This window comes from Choloepus didactylus, chromosome 7 (assembly GCF_015220235.1).
Source record: "Choloepus didactylus isolate mChoDid1 chromosome 7, mChoDid1.pri, whole genome shotgun sequence".
Classification (NCBI taxonomy): Eukaryota; Metazoa; Chordata; class Mammalia; order Pilosa; family Megalonychidae; genus Choloepus; species Choloepus didactylus.
Window position 1 is genome coordinate 69,114,490 of NC_051313.1, and position 24,775 is coordinate 69,139,264.

Below are 24,775 nucleotides of genomic sequence, written 5' to 3' on the forward strand. Positions count from 1 at the left end.
AATGGTAGTTCAGGATATTTGCAACAACTGTAATGTAATATAAAATGTTTTTTATTTTTATTGGTGACAGTTTATTTTCTAATATTTCTCTTGTTTATTACCTTCATTTATAATGGAAAAAAATACTAAATTTCATAGAATTAGCTTAAAAACGTTTCCTGAATTATATCCACTGATCTCTTGAGGGTCTGTGATTGGGTCCGTGGATCTTAGGTTACTCTCCTGAGTTTCATTGCTTCAGCTTCTGATTTCTCCATCTGAGGCTTTTTCTGTAAACTTCTCTGGGTGTTTCTCTGAATTTCATCTCTTAGCTTCTGTATGTGTTTTATCCTCTTATAGCAAGAGGATCAAGGCCTACTCTGAATGAGGCAGGTCACTTCTCAATTGAAATATCCTAATCAAAAGGTCCCACCCACAATAGGTCTACATCCACAGGATGGTTTAAAAGAACATGGCCTTTTCTGAGGTACATAACAGCTTCAAACTATCGCAAGTATACGATAAATGTTTGTTTGATTGCTCTTATTTAGTGGATATAAAAATTGAGGAAATGCTCTGTTTAACCCCAGACACCTTAAGTACTTGCTTAAAATCATACTGTTTAATGTGATTCAGATTTGGACCTAAATCCACATGGTATGTTCTTGAGCCTTATTATGCTTTTATGGATTCACATTTGCTGGTAAAGAGTGTATGTGAATTTCAAGAGTGTGGGTTATTGTTACCTATAATATATCAAAAGTCTTTCTTTAGGACAATCTAATGAAAATGAGGAACTTTGTGGGTGAATCACCGTAGTGTAAAGATAAGTAAGCTACAACCAGTTCCTTTTCCTGCCATACTAGTGTAAGAGACAGATTTTCTAGAAATAAACCTTAATTCTGTTATAAGTGTAATGCGATAGTGATTCAGAAATCCCTTTGGATCATTTGTATTTTCTATTATTGCTTTTAGTCAGTTTCATATTCTTTCTTATTTTTCATCCAAATAATTTTGAATTTTTAAATGTTCGTTTTTCATGGATTATAAGGCAACTCTTCCTTTCCTTGGTTTATCATTCAGTTGAGGGCCCAGGTCAAAAAAGTTCACTTTTATTTCGGCATTTACAAGTATTTCTGTTAATCTGTTGCCTATTCTCGGCTTACACAGATATTCTGTTCTCAGACTGACCCCTTTCCATCATGTGCTACAAAGCTCTGTGCTTACCAAAGTAAGTACAGTGTACCAAGAGTTGAAATAACAATCCTATACTCTTGCTTGTATCTCCTACCTGAACACAGCCAATCATTGCTGAAGCCTTCAACTTTCCATTAGGTAGAGTAGTTGGGCAAGGTTTCTCTGAAGGGGATCACTTCATTTGAGACTTGAATGACGACATCCATTGTATGTATGTACCTCAGTTGGTTTTTCCATTCACCAGTTGAAGGACTATTGGGTTTCAAGTTTTTTGTGGTTATTATTACTTTCCACTTCTCTACTTGTAACCTTCCTTATTCTTTTCTTCTTTGCCTACTTTAAAAATACAATAGCAATTGTACAGTTATAGCAAATCAATTAATTAATTAATCCAGCCCATTTTTTTCCATCGACTATGAAGTAACCAGGCATTATTCTAGGCATACACCATTTGAACAAAACATACAAACATGTCTGTCCTCATGTGACCATGGAATCAAACACTTAAATTAATAAGTCCTGTTAAAATAAATTATCATAGTTTACTTGTCTTACAAGATTTTTGTGATTAAGTAGTGTTTTCCTTTTTCCATTCAACTTGATTTGTTTATCTTCATTATTCAGATAAAAAAGAAGGCAGACTATTGAAGTTCATTGGAAACAGTAAATATGTTAGTGAAGACTATATTTATTCTGTTTTTATGTTAATAGTTTCTGATAAATTACTCAGGACAAAGGTTCTTTCATTGTTGTTTGTCCTGTGAAAACATAGTTTCTAATATTAGTCTCTAGTTATGCCAGGAATTTTGTTTTCACTTCTGCTTGATGGTCTCAGTTTTCTCAAGGTCTACATAGATTGATTAGTAGAGTCCAGAAGAATAGTTGTCCTGTTTGCTGCCCTCAGCAGTGAAACAACATACCATTCTGCTGTCTGGGGATCCTAGTCCAAAGAGATTTTTAAGGAGTAGGGAAAATAGAAAAGGAGAAAATCACTGTGGATGGTTTTAGGGCATTAGAATTACAGGTGGTCTGGAAATCTAATATATGTTTAGATGCCTGATCTTTTCAACTACATAAAAGACTCAGTAGAAATCAAATGAAAGTTAGATCCTGCATGTATACTTTAGATGTATTATTCTTGTTGGATAGGCCCTGCAGGAAAAGGTTAAGTCAAAAATTCTTTGATACAGATGTATATTACGTCAGCTTTTAATAAGGGTAATATATCAGTGTTAAACTACCATTTCACTGTAAATTTTAGATATAACTGACCTGCTTATAGATTTCTACAAAACATGTCTCTATGAATAAATCTCTGTTAATATGAAAAATGGAAATACAGAGTCAGAGTTATAAAATGATTCAAAATTCCATTCATTATTTCTCTAAATATGAACCCAATCTTAGGGTCTTAACTTGGCCTAGTTTCCTAGATTTCTAACCCCTCATTTGTTTGTATGATTATTTGTTAGTTGAATTGGTACTTTTTTGTGTCTTGGAACATTTGGCCAACAGTGTATAGGACTCTGTAGTTCCTAAACACTGAAGGGTATAAAACAATTTCCAGATGGTGTTGTCATATACATGGTATAAGATGTCAGAGACCCGTTAAAGTTAGGAATTAGTTTCAGACCAGACTGGAAAACTTTTGTAAAAAAAACTGGCTAACTGTAGGAATAAATGATTGTTAAGTTAAGAATAACTCTTCTGACAGTAATCCTTATTCTCAGAATGTTGATGTTTTGGTTTTGATTTTTTGCAGACAGATTTTCAAGGTAAAACATTCAAATGTTTACTGTTTTTCAAATATATATTTTTGAAATTTTGACTTTAGCCTTGCTTTTTCTCCCCTCGCTCTTGATTTTTAGTTAGAGAACTATCTTTTAAGTTTTATTTTATTTATTTTTCAAATTTGTTAATGTACACAATTGTCTCATGGCAAGGGATTATTTTATGACATCTTGCTATAAATGATCAGTCTTCCTAGTTATATGTTTAACAATGAAGTATGCCTTCCATTTTGTTATTTTTTCACACAAATATCCATTTCTGATTGTAGAATAGTTGCTTTAAATTCCAAAAATAATTTACCAGAACAAATATGCTAATTAGTTTTCAGAACAGCAATTTTATTGTTTTTTTAAATTTTGTAATGTTTTAAATTGAATATTTAAGATTTTCTGTTTAGTTTATTCAATAAATTATTGACTTCTAATTTTGTCAGGCAGTCTTCTAAGCCCTAGGGATAAAGCAATGAAGAAAACAGACAAAATTCCCTTACTTCATGGAGTTTGCGTTCTGGTGTGGGGACACAAACCACAAATTCAAAAGTTAATGGCAGACAGAGGGCCCAAGCAACATCCCAATGGCATCTGGAGAAGGCTGGAACTTACAGGCAAAGGACAAGCCGTGCTGGTCCCCTGGCATCCTAGGGGGTGATTGGGCCAGGTACTGTTGGATACACTGTGGATTATCCTCTTGGGAAGGGACCATTCTGCTGCTCTTCACACATATTGTGAATTCAGAGGACCCCAAATGAGGACCTCCAACTTAACTTCAGAGCACCCACACTTGAGAATGTGGACTTTCGTAAACATCAGAGTGGCCTTGCTAGTAGAGAAAAACATCATCTTACAGCTGGATAGTAGCTGTGCTGGTAGCACCTGGAGACGTTATGGGAGGTTGAGGTCGTATACAGCTCCTCATGCTGTAGGTTCTGGAGCCATTGGTCCCAGCTCGCTCTTGTGGGCAACCTGGAGATCTCTATTAGAGGTCATTCAGTGGACAAGTCTGTTTGTCTCTTTTCAGCCTATCCTTCTGACTCAGGAGGCTAAGTAAGCATAAAACTTCCCATCAGTGACATGTATTAATGGGCCTATCCATATAAAATACTAGAAGAAAGAGAGTTGTTCATCCACTGACCTCCATTACTGACTGTTTTTGAACATTTTAGCCAATCAGTCTGTCATCTCCCTTGTGATGAACCAAATTGTCTGCCCATTTCCCAGAGTAATAAATTTCACAAGAATGCAGGAGTCACCATTCTGCCATTGCAAGAAATCTTCGGGGAACAGAGGAAGATGGGTGTGGAACCACCCAAAGCAAAATTAGTGAACACGTTCACACCCATCCAGGTTATCTAGAAACATCAGCAGGGGTCACAGTGAGCGAACCCAGCCCTCATGCTCGTGCACTTGTGCCAGACCCAAAGGAATAGTAGTCATGGTTTAGTCAAAGGAGCCAGTGTAACAGCCTCTCCGACTTCAGTATCTCCAAGGGGAATCCTCATCAGAATCTTCCAGATCATTCTGTTATATCAGCGACCACTTTGCCTTGTCTGCCATACCCACTTGTTATATCCCAGTGACTCTCCTAGGCCCATTCTGGGTTTTTGCATCAACCGGTCAGTTCTGTCTTTGTTTTTGAGCCTCTCAGTACATTATCACTATTGTTTTATACAGAGTTCATGTTAACAGATAACATAACATAGGTATAATAATAGGATTCTAATGTTTGGGTGTGTCTCGGAAAACTTTCAAGAGGGGAGAACATTTGAGATAAGGCTTGAAGGGCAGAGAAGCAGGGAATAGAGACATTCTTGAGTCACAGCATCATGGAGGAATAAAAAGGTGTGCTGTTTTTAAGCAATGGTGAAGTTTTGGGTGGCTAGGGATGTGTAATAATAGTAGGTGATAACTTGGGAGAGGAATGTTGGAACAGGTACCTCAGGAGCATATATGTAAGGCTTTTTCCAATCTATATTCTAGGTGAAAGCACAGCAGGTATAGGTGACCTACTTATGCTCATAATTAAAAAATCTCTTGTGATAATCACTTTTTATATTTGATGACATCAATAATGATGATTATATCTTCTTTCATTTGTGTGCCTTCAAATATTTTCTTCCCACCCATTATCTAAATTCATCTTGACAATATCTGAATGACACAGCTCTCAAAACATTATAGTATTCTTTAGTTTTTAAAGATGAAGCTGAGGTATGGAGAGATTATTTACTCGTAGTCACATGGTCATATTAGAGTAATGCACATCTTCTGATTTCTGATTCCATATCTTTGTTTGATTTTATTTATTTATACATGTATGTAGGCTTTTTGCTTTTTTTTTGCCCCTGAAATTATTGTGTTTTTATTTTCTCTGTAGGACTTAGCTTTCACCCTGCAAGAGAGACAGCAACTGAACATTCATGGATTGTTGCCACCTTGCATCATTGGTCAGGATATACAGGTCCTTAGAGTAATTAAAAACCTGGAGCGTCTGAACTCTGACTTTGACAGGTAACACATTCCTGAAGATGTTTTTATGTTTCTTTTTTGCAGATGTCTAGTTCATATTTTTGTTGGATGAAAAAGTTAAAATATTTTATTTAATGATTTGCCTGTAAATTAAATGACATTTTCCGGCATTTGAATGAAATAACATTTTCTTTTCAAAATGGTATCCTCAGGCTACTTTTCTCATGTGATAAAATTGTTGCTATGAGGGTGAATCATCAGGAAATTTCATCATAGAGCAAAGCAGTTTAAAATGGCTTTTAGTAAGACTTTGAGTACATTGTAGGTGAAAATATATTTTTTCAAATTCTATGCTTGGATCCAAATGCTATGGCGAATTTAGGTCACTTACTTTGTGTACGATTCAGTTTCTGTGTTTGCCCAAAGATGAAGGTAACGTTTCCCCTACTGTTGGCACTAGGTTGAAGTTCTTGCTCTCTCTTACAAGCAGTGGATGCTTAAGCAAACACTGCAGCCATTACCATGACTAGTGTTTCTGCCTTGCCCACTGCTTTTTTTTTTTAAATTCAGTTTTATTGAGATATATTCACATATCATACAATCATCTGCGGTGTACAATCACAGTACTATCATATAGTTGTGCATTCATCACCCCAATCTATTTTTTGAACATTTTCCTTATACCAGAAAAAGTAAAAATAAGAATAAAAAATAAAAGTACAAAAGAACACCCCTCCCACCCTGTTTTTCATTTAGTTTTTGTACCAATTTTTGTACTTATTCTTCTGTACACTGGATAAAGGGAGTGTGATCCACAAGGCTTTCACAATCACACTGGCATCCCTTGTAAGCTACATTGTTGTACAATCGTCTTCAAGAGTCAAGGCTACTGGGTTGCAGTTTGATAGTTTCAGGTATTTACTTCTAGCTATTCCAATGCATTAAAACCTAAAAAGGGTTATCTATATAGTGGTTAGGAGTGCCCACCAGAGTGACCTCTCTACTCCGTTAGGAATATCACAGCCACTGAAACTTTATTTTGTTTCATTTTGCATCCCCCTTTTGGTCAAGAAGATGTTCTCAATCTCACGATTTCGGGTCCAGATTCATCCTCGGGTTTCATATCCTGTGTTGCCAGGGAGATTTACACGTCTGGGAGTCAGGTCCCATGTAGGGAGCAGTTGCCCACTGCTTTTTGTTTTTTATTTTAATTAAAAATTTCCAAAATTTGCAAACACTCTGTATCCACCAAGCAACAACTTCCACTTCTCCAATCCCTGTATAACCTCATAACCTCTAATTTACTTTCTGTCTTTATGAATTTGCTGTTTCTAGATATTTCATTTAAGTGAAATCATGAAGTATTTGTCCTTAGGTGCTTGGCTTATTTCACTTAGTATAAAATTTTCAGGGTTCATTTTGCAATATGTTTCAGAACTTCAGTTTTTTTACAGCTGCATAAAAATCCATTGTGTGTATGTACTTCATTTTGTTTATCCATTCATCTGCTGATGGGCATTTGGATTGTTACCGCCTTTTGGCTGTTGTGAATAATACTGCTGTGAACATTGTACGCAAGTATCTGTTTGAGTCCCTATTTTCAGTTTCTTTGAGTATATTCCTAGGAGTGAATTGCAGGGTCATATGATAATTCTATATTTTACTTTTATGGGAACTACCCTACTGCTTTCCACAGTGGTTGCAACATTTTTCATTCCTACCAACAATGCGCAAACAAGGGTTCCAATTTCTCCGTATTTTCTCCAACTTGTTATTTTCCAATGATTAAATAATAGTGGAATCATATTGTGGTTTTGATTTGCATTTCCCTAATGATTAGTGAGGCTCAGCATCTTTTCATGTGCTCATTGGCCATTTGTATTATCCTTTTGGGAGAAATGTCTGTTCAAATCCTTTGCTCATTTTTAACTGGGTTATTTGTCTTTTTGTTGTTGAGTTATAAGAGTTCCTTAAATATTCTGGATATTAAGCCCTTATTGGAAACAGATATATGATTGCAACTACTGCTTTCTCCCATTCCATAGGTTGTCTTTTTATTTTATTGATAATACCTGTTGTACAAAAATTTTTACGTTTGCTGAGATTGAATTTAGCCATTGTTTCTTCTGTTACTTTTGCTTTTGATGTCAGATTTAAGACTCCATTACTGAATCTAAAGTCATGAAAATTTGCCCCTATGTTATCTTCTAAGAGTTTTATGCTTTTAGCCCTTATATTTAGGACCTTGATCCATTTTGAGTTAATTTTTATGTATGGTGTGAGGCAGGGGTACACCCTCATTCTTTTGCACGTGGTTATCCAGTTTTCCCAGTTCCGTTTGTTGAAGACTATTCTTTCTTCATTGCCTGTACTTAGCACTCCTGCCAAAAATCAAGGCCATAGATATGTGGTTCTGTTTCTGTACTTTTAATTCTGTTTTATTGGTCTATATATTTATCCTTGTGCCAGGATCACACTATTTGGATTACTGTACATTTGTAGTAAATTCTGAAATTGGGGAATGTGAGTCTTCCAACTTTTCTTCTTTTTCAGAATTGTTTTGGCTATTCAGGACACCTTCCAATTCCATGTGAGTTAGAGGAACAGTTTTTCCATTTCTGTAAAAATGGTTACTGGAATTTTGATAGTTATTGTGTTGAATCTGTAGCTCACTCACCCTCTGCTTTTGACTATGCCCTTTCTTATTAATGTATTTCACCTCTCTAAACCTCAGGTTTTTCATTTGTGAGTTGGAGAGAATAATAGCTACTTCAAAATATTGTGAAATTTAAAAAGGTGGCTAGCCCAATGCCTAGCAAGTTCTCAATAAATGGTAATTCTATTACTGTAACTTACAAAGTGATATAGTAAGTAATAAATGAGTATTAGATGTACTCATTTATATAGTAGATGTCTGTATATTAAAATATAGACAAAATTCTATAGAAACATAAGATTATGTCATGGTATTTACTTAATTTTATTTTAATAAACTTTCATTTCACTCTAGCCTTAGAAAATTTTAATAGTTACATTGTTTCAGAATCTATTATATATTTTTCATTATAATTTTAAAATATTTTATAAATTCAGTTTTGCCTATTGTGTAATATAATTATACAGGTTATCCTGTGTCTTGTACTAGGTATGGCCTTATTGGTATCTGGGCATTACTGATGGTGTATAATTTTAGAGCCTTGAAGAAGGATCTTCTAATGTAATATATTCTCTCCTTTCAGTGACTGATATCTAAAATTTTCTCATAGGAATTTCATTCCTATGGTTTAAGACTTCAAAGTATGGCACTATACAAGGTATTGAGTAATATTTATGTTAGGTATTCTTCCAGGTGTGTAAGAGTAAAAAAAAAAATCTCATCTGTCCATATACTGGATAAAGGGAGTGCAAGCCACAAGTTCACAGTCACACGGGCACACTATGCAATCTACATAGTTATACCACCATCTTCAAGAATCAAGGTCACTGGGTTACGGTTTGACAGTTTCATATATTTCCCTCTATACATTCCATACACTAAAACTAAAAGGTGGTATCTATATGGTACATAGGAATACCCTCCAGAGTGATCTCTTGACTCCATTTGAAATCTCTCTGCCACTGGAACCCTATTTTGCTTCATCTCTCTTCCCCCTTTTGATCAGGAAGATCCTCTCAATCCCACAGTGCTGGGTCCAGGCTCATCTCCAGGAGTCATTTTCTACGGATTCACACCACTGGGAGTCACGTCCCACGTAGGAGGGGAGGGTAGTGAGTTCATTTGCTGAGTGGGCTTAGAGAGAGAGGGGGCCACAGCTGAGCAACAGAGAAGCTCTCTGGGGGGGACTCCTATGCACAATTATAAGTGGGCTTAGCCTCTCTCTTGCAGCAACTAGCTTCACAGGGGAAGGCCCCCAGATCGAGGGCTCGGCCCACTAAACTGGCAGTCCTCAATGTTTGCCGGAAAAGCAGCAATAGCCCAGGTGGGGAAGTTCAACACTTTTGCATTTCTCCCCAGCAACTTGGGGGGACACCACTAATACATTTATACTCTCTGTCTATATCACTCTTGGATTTGTCAGGATTCCACCCCAGCCTGTACAAACTCACTAAATCCCACTTCCCATTCACTGCTCCCAGCACCTATGGTGTTCAAACAAACTGATCGTACAAGTTAGATTATCATATATATTTTCTTTAATATATCTTTCTGAATAGCTTTATTGAGATAGAATTTACACTCAGCATAAGTCACCTATTTTAAGTATGCAGTTCGATAAGTTTTGGCAATTATATACAGTTATGTGCTACCACTGCAATCATAATAGAGCATTTCCATTATCCCAGAATTCTCCAATACTTATTGAAGGCAGTCTTCTTCCCACAGTGTTGGCCCCATGCATCCTCTGATCTGCTTTTTGTTGTTATAATTTTGCTCTTCTAAAATTTCTAAATAATGAATTATATAGTATGTCTTCTTTTGTATTTGACTATCATATGTCTTAAAGTAGGTAATGTTTTGCCCAGGCTACTTTGACTTTTTTATTTTTAAATGCAATTTTGAGATATATTCACATACCATACAAACCATCTGAAGTATACAATCACTGGACTTAATTGTTTTTTACACTGCTTTAGCTGTATGCAAACTCCTTCTGCCTTCTGGGAGGCAAGTCCTAGACAAGTTTCCTGGTTCAGTCTTTCACACTGCCACCCAATAGACTGGCATGGACAAGGAGGCACTGCAGTATGTGCATGGGTATTACTCTGCTCCCTCGGTAACAGGACCAGGGACCCTTAATCTAAGCACAAGCTGGCTCCACATCGTGCTGGGGAGGGTGTAGGAAAGAGGCCAACAAGGGTGCCATGATCTTCTCCTACCATTTTTTTCCCCTCCCATTTTTCAAGATCTGTTTTGTTGATTTGGCACTCACCCAGTTGCTGTAGCCCTTTAACTGTTTTCCAGAGTTTTGAGAAAGATAGCTCTGCCAGTTTTTGCTAATTATTCTAAGGTTCTATGGGAGAATGGCATGCTGGAGTGTCTTTATGCTACCATCGTGGCCTACCCCATATGTTTTCATTTCTTTTGGGTAAAAAACTGAGAGTATAATTTCTAAGATCAAATGGTAAGTGTATGCCTACCTTTATAAGAAATTGCATGTTTCCCAAAGTGTTTGTACAATTTTGCATTCCCACCAGCAATTTATGAGTCTTCCTGTTCTCTATATAATCACCAATACTTGATATTTTCACCCTTATAAAAAGTTTAGTCCGTTTTTCTGAATGTTTAGTAGTCTCATTATGCTTTGAATTTTCATTTCCTTGGTGACCAGTGATGTTGAATATCTTTTTTTAAACATTTTTTATTATGAAATATTTGCATAAAAATGATAACTTTCAAAGTATGGTTTATCAAGTAGTTATAGAGCAAATTTCAAAGTATGGTATGAGTTACAGTTCCACAATTTTGGTTATTTCCTTCTAACTGTTCCAATTCACTGGAGACTAAAAAAAATCGATATTTAATGATTCAGTAGTCATAATCCTTTGTTAAATCCTATCTTCTCTGTTGCTTCTCTTCCCTCCCATTTGATCATTCTCTCAATCTTCAGGTATATCTGGGCAGTGACCACTCTAACTTGCTCCTATTGAAAAGAGGTGTCAACATTATGGGGAATTGGAACGCAGCTGGTTGATGTTCTTGAAGAGACTGGAGCCTCTGGGTTTTGGGACTTATTTAGCATAGGAACAATTTGGAGGTTTTACATATCTCGAAAATAAGCATAGTAAAACTTTTATAGAGTCTGAGAGATAAGGATCTGGGTATTCTTTTGGATTTTCGGGAATACTGTTGGTTAGAGCTCGGCTTACTGTGGCTATTTGCAATATCTTCTTGAAACTTGCATAAGAGTAACCTCCAGGATAGCCTCTCGACTCTATTTGAGATCTCTTAGCCTCTGAAACCTTATTTTGTTATGTTTCTTTTCTCCCTTTTGGTGAAGAAGGCACTCTCAATCCCACAATGCCAGGACCACGCTCATTCCTGGGAGTCATGTCCCACATAAGGGAGAGAGTAATGAATTTATTTGCAGAGTTGGGCTGAGAGAGAGAAAAGGCAATGTCTGAGAAACAAAAGAGGTTCTCTGGAAGTGACTCTTAGGCATAATTATAGGTAGGCTTAGCCTCCCCATTATAGAAGTAAGTTTCATAAGAGCAAACCTCAAGAAAGAGGGCTTGACTTAAGTATTGGGTCCCTAATTTCATATAGCATATATTCTATCAAAAATAAACAACCAGTGTCTTACATTATCCTCAGTTAGTTGTAGAATCATCGTTACTGTCAATTTTAAACAATTATCATAACCCCAAACACCCCATAACTCTTATTCCATACCCAATTATTTACCCCTAGTATTGGGGTGGTACTAGTAAGGTATTCCTATTAAATATAGTCCATAGTATGCAATCAGTTTTTCCCATATACCACTCTGTTATTAGCTCTTTGTACAAGTGTCATATCTTAGAAGTAGATCATGCAAGAACATATTTATATTTGTAATGCTAATCTGTGAGATACATGGTTCTAAACAACCCCTTTCAATCATGTTTGCCTTCAATATGGCACTGATACTTGTAATCCTAATTATGAACTATCATCACCCCTTTTTCTTCCCATACCTTTAAGTTTAACTTCGTTAATGGGTCTGTACATATTAGGTAATCATTCCTCCTTCTCTAGCTTCTTTCTATCTCTAGGTCCCCTATATTTTACATTTTAAGACAGTGATTTTACGTTACCCAGGGGGTTCATATTAGTGATACCATACAATAGCTGTCCTTTTGTGTCTGATTTATTTCATTCAGAATTTTGTCCTCAGGGTTCCTCCATGTTGTCCCATGTTTCAGGACCTCATTCTTTCTTACTGCTGCATAGTATTTCTTCATATGTATATACCACATTTTGTTTATCCACTTGTCTATTGAAGGTCACTTGGATTGTTTCCATTTTCTGGCAATTGCGCATAATGCCACTGTGAATATCAGTGTGCAAATGTCTGCTCGTGTCCCTGCTTTCAGATCTTCTGGGTATATACCAAGTAGTGGAATTCCTGGGTTGTAGGGTAACTTGATGTTCTAGTTTGCTAATGCTGCCAGAATGTAAAACACCAGAGATGGATTGGCTTTTATAAAAGGGAGTTTATTTGGTTACACGGTTACAGTCTTAAGGCTGTAAAGTGTCCAAGGCAACAGCAATTGGGTACCTTCACTGGAGGATGGCCGGAAAACCTCTGTTAGCTGGGAAGGCAAGTGGCTGGCATCTGCTCCAAAGTTCTGGTTTCAAAATGGCTTTCTCCCAGGATGTTCCTCTCTAGGCTGCAGTTCCTCAAAAATGTCACTCTTAGTTGCACTTGGGATATTTGTCCTCTCTTAGCCTCCCTGGAGCGAGAGTCTGCTTTCAACGGCTGTCTTCAAACTCTCTCTCATCTGCAGCTCCTGTGCTTTCTTCGAAGTGTCCCTCTTGGCTGTAGTAAGCTTGCTCCTTCTGTCTGATCGTATATAGTGCACTAGTAATTTAATTCAGACCCATCCAAAGGGTGGGCCAACACCTCCATGGAAATTATCCAGTCAGAGTCATCACCCACAGTTGGGTGGGGCACATCTCCATGGAAACACTCAAAGAATTACAATCTAATTAACACTGATAGGTCTGCACACACAAGATTACATCAAAAATAATGGCATTTGGGGGGACATAATGCATTCAAACTGGCACACTTGATATTAAGTTTTCTGAGGAACCACCAAACTGTCTTCCACAGTGGCTGTACCATCATACGTTCCCACCAGCAGTGGATAAGAGTTCCAATTTCCCCACATCCTCTTCAGCATTTGTTGTTTCCTATTTGCTTAATGGCAGCCATTTTTTTTTTTTTTTTCCAAAGCTTGCATTCTATATTTCCCTTACCTTATGTCTCAACTGTGTCCCTTTGAGCCACCAAATTCATCCTTGGCATTCAATCATCATCTATTTAGACTGTCTTTTTTTTTTTTTTCAGTTGTGGAAAGATATATACAGCCTAAATCTTCTCATTCCACTCCCTCGCTAGCCTTCCATTAGTGGGATTAATCACATTTAGAATGTTGTAATGCTCTTTCCCACCATCCATTACTAGAAATTTCCCTTCACCTTAGACAGCAACTCTACACTCATTTCTTAACTCACCATTGCCCATTCCCCCATTTCTCTTAACCGAAACTCTACTTTTCATCTCTATGGTCATATTCTCTAATAATTTCTTTGTGTTTGCTGTGGGGGTTAAAATTAACCTCTTAAATCCATATCAATCTTGTTTTTCTTTGATACCACCTTAACTTCAATAGGACACATAAACTATGTTCCTATACTCCTCCATTCCCCCACCTTTACATAGCTGTCTAAAATTACATATTTTACATTGAGTTCAAAACCACTGATTTGTCATTAGAGTTTGTGTAATTTATATCATGTAGGAAGTAAATAGTGGAGTTACAGTTCAAAAATTATTGACTTCTATTTGTATTCCATTGTGGTTGGAGAATGTGCTTTGAGTATATTCAATTTTTTTTTTTTTTTTTTTTAAATTTCTTGAGGCTTGTTTTATGTCCCAGCTTATGGTCCCTTCTGGAGAAAGATCCATGATCAATGGAGAAAAATGAGTGTCCTGGTGCTTTGGGATGTAAGGTACTATATATGTCTGTTAAAATTCTCTATATCTCTTTCTCCTTTCTTTGTTTCTCTGTTGGTAGGGCTCCCTTTAGAATCTGAAGTAGGGCAGGTCTTTTATTGGCAAAGTCTCTCAGCATTTGTTTGTGAAAAATTTAAGCTCTCCCTTGAATTTGAAGGAGAGTTTTGCTGGATAAAGCATTCTTGGTTGGAAATTTTTCTCTCTCAGAATTTTAAATATGCCATGCCACTGCCTTCTCGCCTCCATGGTGGCTGCTGAGTAGTCACAGCTTAGTCTTATGTTGTTTCCTTTCGGTATGTGGTGAATTGCTTTTCTCTTGCTGCTTTTAGAACTTGCTCCTTCTCTTCAGTATTTGAGAGTCTGATCAGAATATATCTTGGAGTGGGTTTATTTGGATTTATTCTATTTGGAGTTTGCTGGGCATTTATGCTTTGTGTATTTATATTGTGTATAAGGTTGGGGAAGTTTTCCCCCACAATTTCTTTGAATACTCTTTCTAGACCTTTACCCTTCTCTTCCCCTTCTGTGACACCAATGAGTCTTAAGTTTGGACGTTTTATTTTATCTATCGTATCCCTGAGATCCGTTTTGATTTTTTCGATTTTTTTCTCCATTCTGTCTTTAGTTCTTTCATTTTCTGTTCTGTGGACTTCTGGGACACTGAGATGCTGTTCAGCTTCCTCTAGTCTTGTATTGTGAATATCCAGAGTCTTTTTAATGTGGCCAACAGTTTCTTTTATTTCCATAAGATCTTCTATTTTTTTATTTACTCTTGCAATGTCTTCTTTATGCTCTTCTAGGGTCTTCTTTATGTCGCTTATGTCCTGGGCCATGGTCTTCTTGATGTCCTTTAAATCCTTTGCCATGTTTTCGTTCCTCGATTGTAGTTCTTTGATTAATTGTGTGAGGTACTTTGTCTCTTCTGATAACCTGATTTGTGTGTTTGGAGTTGGATTCTCCATATCATATGGTTTTATCATATGCATTGAGATTTTCTGTTGTTTTTGGCCTCTTGGCATTTGCTCTGCTCGACAGGGTTCTTTCAAGTTGTAAAAAAAAAAAAAACCTATCTAATTTTTCAGAAACAGTTTGGTGGCATACACTTTCTCTAACTAAGCAGCAGATGGCATCTGTGAGTCTCCTGTACCTCTCAAGTCAGTGCTCCACCTTGTCCCCGCGGTGTGTGGGGAAATGATTGTTGTGGGGTCTAGCTGGAGAACTCAGCCTGGGTGTGTTGCTGGAGCCGTCCGCCCTGAATGCGGGGTGTGTTTACGGGTGGTCAGGGAGGAGGACAGCCTCAATATTCAATTCCCCCAGGTTCCCGGAGATACAAGGCCGCGGCAAGAGTCCAAGTCTTCATTTCATTTCAGCCCCAGACCCTCTCTCTCGCTGTCCCACAAACCACCGGACTTGGCATAGCGTCCCTGGGTTCTCTGAGTGGGTCCTCCCGCCCAGCCGCGATCCTCCAGGACCTCTGCTGAGGGAATGCTGTGCTACATAACCAGTGCGTGCCGTCCCTCAAGGGAAGCCCCAGGCTGCCGTGCCGTGCCGGAGGGCTTTCAGCCTGATGCAAAAATGGCTGAACAGGGCGTCTCAACACCCCCCTCCTCACACAGTTCCTCCTTCCCAACTCCGGGACAACTGGCGGGGCTCTGGGCTGTGGGCACGGCCCCAGGCAGGAGTTTATCCAGCCCTCCGGGGGGCCAGCTGCTAGCCACGGGGTTTCTTTCAGCTTCCGGCTCTCTCCTCCATTCCCCCGGCCCCAAGGGTATCTGCAGCGGGCTATTTTCCAGGCCAGACACTGAGAGGCCGGCCCAGCCCCCTCTTGCTGTGTTTTACTGCGTGGTTCCCACAATCGCAGCTGCAGGCGCTCCTGGGTTTTTCCCTTTTTTTTTTTTTTTTTAAAAAGAGCCCAGCAGTCTCCAAACGGCAAACCCTGGCTTCCCCAGATCGCCACACGGCTGTGGGTCTTCCAGCCAGCTTACTCACTTGTTTCAGAATGCAGACTCCTGGTTTTACCAAGTATACAGCCCCTGGGAACTAGCAGACCTTGTCCAGCTGGCACATCGCTGTAACCGGTATTCTGGGTCACCCTCTGGTCCTTATCTAGTGTTTTTCACATAGGTGTTCCTTTGCCCTGTCTCACCTAGCCGCCATCTTAGTTTTCCCTGACTTCCCATTCTTTTGACAGGCCTTTCATGTTTCCTGCAGTTACAAGTAGTTTCTTCTGGAAATCTCTGCGTGCTGCCCCAGCGAAACTCCCACTATGGGTGGCTACCTGCTACCTGCCTGTTATTCTCTCTTTCCCAGAATCCTCTGTCGAATCCTCAGAGCGTGGCAGCCATTCTTATAGATGTGAGATGATATCTCATTGTAGTTAAGATTTGCATTTCCCTAATAGCTAATGAAGATGAACATTTTTTCATATGCTTTTTTAGATATTTGTATTTCCTTTTCAGAAAAATGTCTGTTGATGTCTTTTGTCCATTTTATAATTGTGCTCTTTGTTCTTTTGTCATTGAGTTGTAGAATTTCTTTATATATGTTGGATATCAGTACCTTATCAGATATATGTTTTCAAAATATTTTCTCCCATTGAGTTGGCTTCCTCTTCACCTTTTTGACAAAGTTCTTTGAGGCACAGAAGTGTTTGATTTTGAGGAGTTCCCATTTATCTGTTTTTTGTTTTGTTGCTTGAGCTTTGGGTGTAAGATCTAAGAAGCTACCTCCTATTACTAGGTCTTGAAGATGTTTCCCTGTATTATCTTCTATGATTTTTATGGTACTGGCTCTTATATTGAGGTCTTTGATTTACTTTGAGCTAATTTTCATATGGGGTGTGAGGTGTGGGTCTTCTTTCATTCCTTTGGATATGGATATTTGTTTCTCTCAACCCCATTTGTTGAAGACACTGTTGCGTCCCAGGTCAGTGGATTTTGGGCCCCTGTCAAAAATCAATTGACCATAGATCTGAGAGTCTGTTTCTGAACACTCAATTCAATTCCATTGGTCAATATGTCTGTCTTTGTGCCAATACCATGCTGTTTTGACCACTGTGGCTTTATAATAAGCCTTACAGTCAGAAAGTGTTAAGTCCTCCCCCTTCGTTCTTTTTAGGATGTTTTTAGCTATTTAAGGCCCCCTTCTCTTCCAAATAAATTTGATAATTAACTTTTCCAAGTCTGCAAAGTAGGTTGTTGGAATTTTGATTGGTATTTCATTGAATCTATAGATAAATTTGGTTAGAATTGACATCTTAATGACATTTAGCGTTCCTGTCCATGAACACAGAATGTGTTTCCATCTATTTAAATCTTCTTTGATTTCTTTTAGCAGTCTTTTGTAGTTTTCTCTGTACAGGTCTTTTACATCCTTGATTAAGTTTCTTCCTAGATACTTGATTGTTTTAGTTGTTATTGTAAATGGAATTTTTTTTCTTAATTGCCTCCTTGGTTAGCTCATTTACTAGTGTATAGAAACAGTACTGAGTTTTGCATGTTAATTTTCTGTTCACCGCTTTGCAAAATTTATTAGCTCAGGTTGCTTTGTTGTAGATTTCTTGGGATTTTCCAAATATAGGATCATTTCATCTGCAAATAATGAGACATGTACTTCTTCCTTTCCCATTTGGATGCCTTTTATTTCTTTTTCTTGCCTAATTGCTCTAGCTAGAACTTCCAGCCCAATGTTGAATATGGTGGTGACAGTGGGAATCCTTGTCTCATTCTTGATCTTAGGGGGAAGGCTTTCAGTCTCTCACAGTTGAGTATGATGTTAGCTGTGTGTTTTTCATATATGTCCTTTATCATATTGAGGATGTTTCATTCTATTCCTAACTTTTGAAGTGTTTTTATCAAGAAAGGATGCTGAGTTTTGTTGAATGCCTTTTCAGTGTCAATCAAGATGAGCATGTGATTTTTCCCTTTTGATCTGTTAACATGATTTATTGCATTAATTGATTTTCTTGTGTTGCACCACCTCTGCATGCCTGGAATAAACCCCACTTGGTCATGGTGTATAACTCTTTTAATGTGCCTTTGGATTCGGTTTTTAAGTATTTTGTGAAGTTTGCATCTATATTCATAAGGGAGATTGGCCTGTAGTTTTCCTCTCTTGCAGTATCTTTATCTGTTTTGGTATTAGTGTGTTGTTAGCTTCATTAAATTAGTTACGTAGTATGCCTTTTTCTTCAGTTTTTTGAAAGAGTTTGAGCCGGAATGGTGTTAGTTCTTTTGGAATGTTTGGTAAAATTCTCCTTTGAGCCATCCTTATTTTGAGGAAGATTTTTGATGACTGGATCTCTTTGCTTGGGATTGGTTTGTTTGTGGTCTTCTATTTCTTCTCAAGTCAGTCTAGGTTGTTCATGTGTTTCTACGAAATTGTCGGTTTCCTCTAGGTCATCTAGTTTGTTGGCGTACTGTTGTTCATAGTATCCTCTTATGATCTTTTAAATGTCTTTGGAATCCATAGTAATGACCCCCCTGTCATTTCTGATTTTATTTGTATCTTCTCTCATCTTCTCTCATTTTGACTTTGTCAGTCTAGCTAAGGGATTGTCAATCCTGCTGATCTTCTCAATGAACCAAACGTTTTTTTGTTTTTTTTTTATTCTCTCGTTTTTGTTGTTGTTGTTCTCCAGATCATTTATTTCTGCTTTAATCTTTGTTATGTCTCTTCTACTTGCTTTAAGGTTAGTTTGCTCTTCCTTCTCTGGCTTCTTCAGTTGTTCAGTTAGGTCTTTGGTTTTAGCTCTTTCTTCCTTTTTAATGTATGTATTTAGAACTATAAATTTTCCTCTCAGCACCACCTTCACTGCATCCCATAGGTTTTGATATATTGTATTCTTGTTTTCATTTGTCTCATTTTCCAATTTCTCTTGCAAATTTTCCTTTGGCCCAGTGATTGTTTAAGAGTGTGTTGTTTAACCTCCATGTATTTGTGAAAGTTCTGGTTCTTTTGTGGTTATTGATTTCCAGCCTTATTCTATTATGGTCAGAGAATGTGCTTTGAATAATTTCAATCTTTTTACATTTATTGGTCCACAATATAAGATCTATCCTGGAGAACGTTCCATGAGTCTAGAGAAGCATGTACATCCTGGTATTTTGGGGTGCAATGATCTCTATATGTCTGTTAAGTCAAATTCATTTATCACATTGTTTAGGTTCTGAGTTTCCTTATTGGTCCTCTGTCTAGTTGCTCTGTCTATAGAAGAGAGTGGTATATTGACGTCTTTCACTCTTGTAGAAACGTGTACTGCTCCGTTCAGTTTAGCCAATGTTTGTCTCATGTACTTTGGAGCTCCTTGATTGTGTACATAAATATTTATGATTGTTATTTCTTCTTGGAGAATTGTCCATTTTATTAATATATAGTGTCCTACTTTGTCTCTTATGATGTCTTTGCATTTAAAGTGTATTTTGTCTGGTATTAGTATAGCTACCCTCCTTTGATATGATGATAGCTTGTGTGGAATATTTTTTTCCATCCTTTCACTTTCAATCTCTTTGTGTCACTGGGTCTCACATGAGTCTCATAAAAAGCATTTTGATGGATCATACTTTTTAATCCATTCTGCCAGTCTGTATGTTTTAATTAGGGAGCTTAATCTGTTCACATTTCAAGTTGTTACTGTGAAGGCAGTTCTTGAACCAACCATCTTATCCTTTGGTTTTTATTTGTCAGATCTGTTTTTTCACTATCTCTCTTTTTCCTTAAGTTATCCTTACTCATACTCTTTAGTTCTGTGCCCTTCTCCAGACCTCTCTCCTTTTCTTTTTTTTTTTTTTTTTTTCAACTGACAGAACTCCCTTTAGGTTTACTTTTTGTCTAGTGTAGTTCCATGGATTTTTTAAAAAAATATTTATTCTGTTACCATATATACAATCTAACATTTCCCCTTTAATCATGTTCAGATACATATTCCAGTCCTGTTAATTGTGCTCACAATGTTGTGCTACCATTACCACCATTTATTACCCAAACATTCCATCATTCCAAATAAGAACCCTGTACATTTTAAGCCTTAATTTTCCATTCCCTATCCCTACTCTGTCCCCTGGTAACTTAAAGTCTAGATTCTGATTCTATGATTTTGCTTATTCTAATTGTTTAAAACAGTTTGCCCATGTAATATTTGTCCTTTTGTGTCTGGCTCTTTTCACTCAACATGATCCCTTCAAAGTTCATCCATTATGTTGCATGTATCAGGGCTTCATTCCTTTTTATGAGTGTATAATATTCCATTGTATGTATATACCATATTTTGTTTATCCATTTATGGGTTGATGAAAACTTGGGTTGCTTCCGTCTTTTGGCGATTGAGAATAATGCTGCTATGAACATCAGTCTGAAAATACCTTTTTGATTCCCTGCCTTCAGTTCTTATAGACAGATGCCTAGTAATAAGATTGCTGGATCACCTAGTAGTTCTATACTTAGCTTTCTAAGGAACTGTCAAACTATCTTTCACAGAGGCTACACCATTTTATTTCACCACTAGGGATGAATGAGTGTTCCTGTTTTTCCGCATCCTCTCCAACAATTGTTATTTTCTGGTTTTTAATGGCAGCCATTTGATTGGGCATGAAATGGTATCTCTTTGTGGTTTTGATTTGCATTTCTGTAATGGCTAATGATGTTGAGATCTTTTCATGTGGTTTCTCGTCTTTTGTATATCTTCTTTGGCTCTAGTAGCTTTTTGTTTTAGATGCAGCTTTATTGAGATATATTCACACACCATACAAACCATCCAAAGTATACAATCTTTAGGATTTTTTAGATAAATGATCATGCTATCTACAAACAAAGATACTTTTCCCTTTCATTCCATATGTCTTTTAATTTCTGTTTTTCTTACCTGGAGAAAAGTGATGACAGTAGTCTTGCCTTATTCTATATCTTATGTGAAAAACATACAGTATTTCACCATTAAAAGTGTGATGTTAGCTCAGGGTTTTTTGTAGGTACCCTTTAGCAGGATCAGGGAGTCTCCTTATATTCCTTGCTCACTATGAGTTTTATGATGAATGGATGTTGAATTTCAAATGCTGTTTGTGCATGTATTGAAATGATTGCATGTTTTTTTGTGCATGTTTTTTACTTTACGTTGAAACTTCCCCCTCCCCAATCAGAGGGCTGATATCTTTGATTCTAAAAAATTATTATCCATTCTCTATTTGGGTATTGCCTTTCTGCCATTCTCTTTAGTTCTCTCCTTCTATGATTGCTTAGTAGACATATGTTAGAACTTTTTCATTTTGTCCAGTATGTATACAGTTGCTTCATCTTAAATGTCTTCACAGTTTTTTCTTATACTTGTTCCTTAGAGACTTCCCTTAGCCTCTCATGTTCTTACTTTATATTCTTTTCCTGGGCCGTTTTGTTATCTACCTCCGATAAGCTGGTGCCATTTATATTTTTACTACAGAGTGTTCCTCAAATATTTTGTAAGCTTCAACTAAGTGCCAGAGCCAGATAGTGTTTTAGGCATTGGGATTATAGACAAATATCTCTCTTCTCATGGAATTTACACTTTGGTGATAGATAGTAAACAAAAAACATAAGTGGATTATATAATTGCCAGAAAGTGACAAGTACAATGTAAAGAAAAGAATAGGGTAAGAGTAGGGTAAGAGGAACTAAGAATGGTGAGGGGTAGGTATGGTCAGTTTTGCATTGTTAAATTGGGTGATAAGGGTTGGATTCCTTGGAAAGATGAGTTTTGAGGAGACAGTCAAAGGAGTGAGGCAGTTAGCCATGAAGAAATCTAGGAACAGTGTTCTTACCTGGCATGGTCAAGGATCAGCAGGGACACCTGTGCTGTGCAGAATGAGCAAGAGGAAGAAGAGGGAATTAGTGAGGTAATGGGGGATGACAGATTTTGTATGGATGTGTAGGGTACTAAAGTACTATTACTCTGAGTGTAAAGGGGAGCCAGTTCAGGATTTTGAGCAGGAGATCACCATGATCTGAGTTATATTTCAAAAGGATCACTTTGGTTGCAATGTTGAGATTAGAATGTAGGCTAGGAGAACTGTAAGAAACTATTACAGTAATTTTGGATATATTTTGAAGGTAGAGCCAGCCTAATTTCCTGATATATTAGTTATAAAGTGCCAGAAAGCTTTTGTAGAAGAGGATTAAAGAACAAAGAAAAGGACTGATCAGTGAGGTAGGAGGAAACCTGAGACTATCATGGCCTGAAAGTCAAGTGCGGAAAGTGTCCTGAGCCTTAGGGAATGCTAACCACATCAAATGTTCTAAAACATAAAATAAGATGAGGTCTGAGAATTTACCACTGATTTAGCAATGGTGACTTCTACATTGCTAAATTAATTTTAGCACGTCTAAATAAAATTGACATTATCATATTCTGCCCAAACATTGCTTTTCTGGTTATAGCATCCACCCAGTTGCCCAAGAATTAGAGCCATGTACCTCTGACTTCAAAGTCTGTGCATTTTCAACTACTCTAGGGAATGGAAATCAATCCAGAAAGGCTGGTAAGGTGGTTGATTCCAGTTTTGCAAGATTCTTTTGAGTTGTACCAAGCAGTTTGAGTTTGATTCTATAAATGATTGAATGTTACAGGTAACATAAGATTTATGTTTAGAAGGATAACTCTGGGTCAGAAACGCCACTAGAAGAAAAAGGTCCATTAGATACAAATAGTAAGAAAAGTCCCTTGAACAAAACTTGCCTATTTTATAGTTACTTTTAGGGTCAGTGTTAACTGATTTCCTGCTTTTTGTTTCCCTTGGTCATTAATATTGCAAATTAAAGTATGAGTCTATTTACTTTAGTTAAGTTAAAGTTTAAACTATATGTATAGTGGTATTTTCATCTGTGTTTCATTGTAAAAATAGGGAAAAAGTCTATACAGTCTTTTAAAGTATTAAATAAAACTGCTATTTTAGCAGTGATATCAACTTTCAGTGGCACTGGCTCAGGTTTATGGTTCTTCATTCCTGGAGGTGTTTAAGAATATTTCTAGGGTTTTTTTTTTAATCGCATGATTTCTGTGTAACAAAAAATTCTTTATACTTGATTGAAGAAATATTTAGTTTTCTAAGTAGCTGTTTTATGATTTTATTGGAATATAGATCTAATTATATACAATTTCTACAGGTATCTTCTCTTAATGGATCTTCAAGATAGAAATGAAAAGCTCTTTTATAGAGTGCTGATGTCTGACATTGAGAAATTCATGCCTATTGTTTATACTCCCACTGTGGGTCTGGCTTGTCAGCAATATAGTTTAGCATTTGGGAAGCCAAGGTATGTAAACTTTTATTTTAAACACAACTTATATCTTTATTTATTTATTTTTTTGTTAAGATTGTTGCAATAATTTTAAATTATTGAATAAATCCAAGTTTTGAAAAATCTATTTTAGGCTTCACTTGAAAGAACATTAAATATAAATATAAGTATAAATATATAAATATATATAACACTTAAAATATAGTTTTTTCTCTGTGGATTTAAGATCATGGTAATATATTTATTTCTAACCAACTTGATTTTCCCTTGTATTCAGTGAACTTATTTGCTTAGAAAGAAAGTAATTGATCATAATTAAATTTTTCTTTAAGATGTTAATTACCATTATTATTTATACTTTTTTAAAAGTTAAAAGAGACTTCAATTTTTTTTTGAAAATGAGAGCAAACTGTTTTCTAAATTCAGAATTGGAACTAAATTGTCTTTAAGGTAGTGCTTTTGTTGATTTTATGAAGTGCAGTAGTTAGCTTTAAGGATGCCTAGAGTATAGGATGAAATTTTTCTAAATTCATATTCATTATATTACTGTAAATCCTTTTTAAAATAAGGAGCAATTGAGATAAACATGATAATTTTAACAACAGCAACAACAAAAACTAAAGTTAAATATATTTGTGCTTCAAATATAATTGCAGCTCTAAATTTGGAGACAAAAAATAAATGTTTAAACTAACTTTTTACCACAAAGTAAAGGTCTCTTGAAAGTATTGTCATTGAAAGTAGTATTTCAGAGATTATACTTAAAATTAATTGAATATGTATATTTCACATAGGTGTATTGGTGATATTTACCACACTTGTGCCACATTATCCTTTGTATGAAGAAAAAAATTAGTCATTTCATCCCTTCTATAAAGAGAAGAATTAGATAAATATATGAAAATAGTCTGTTAAACTGTGTTAATAGCACTTATATGTGTTTTGTTTATATAATGGCTTTATTAACAGTGATAATTATTTTTTTTAATAGAAGAGCAAGAGTTGGAATTTAGTTGGTAATTGTTTTGTCAAGAATAATTACTTGCTGGGTTAAGTAAGAATATAATTTTTTAGTTACACAAACAATACATATTTATTATTTAAACATCAGAAAATACAAACATATAGAAGGAAGAAACATTTTTAAAATACCAAATCCCTTCATTCCTATATACCATGAAACATACACATACATACAAATACTGTTTTCTCTCAGAAAAATACCAAAACATCTATCCATGTCTGTAAGAGATTTCTGCATTAAGAAAGAATCTTAATAAAAGTATATGTATACAAAACTTCTTTGAAGTGTAATTTAAGCGTATTTATTGAAATTCTAACATTTTTGAGAGATAC

The 24,775-nt window shown here is 36.4% G+C and overlaps 1 protein-coding gene across 2 annotated transcripts in view; it reads left to right on the forward strand.

The window, feature by feature from the left end:
• ME1 (malic enzyme 1) overlaps window positions 1-24,775 on the forward strand; it is a 267,367-nt gene that overhangs the window by 9,029 nt on the left and 233,563 nt on the right. For both annotated transcript variants that reach the window (XM_037844248.1, XM_037844249.1), the window contains exons 2-3: window positions 5,341-5,474; window positions 23,285-23,434. In XM_037844248.1, the coding sequence (XP_037700176.1) occupies window positions 5,341-5,474; window positions 23,285-23,434 (284 nt within the window). The remainder of the gene's footprint in view (window positions 1-5,340; window positions 5,475-23,284; window positions 23,435-24,775) is intronic.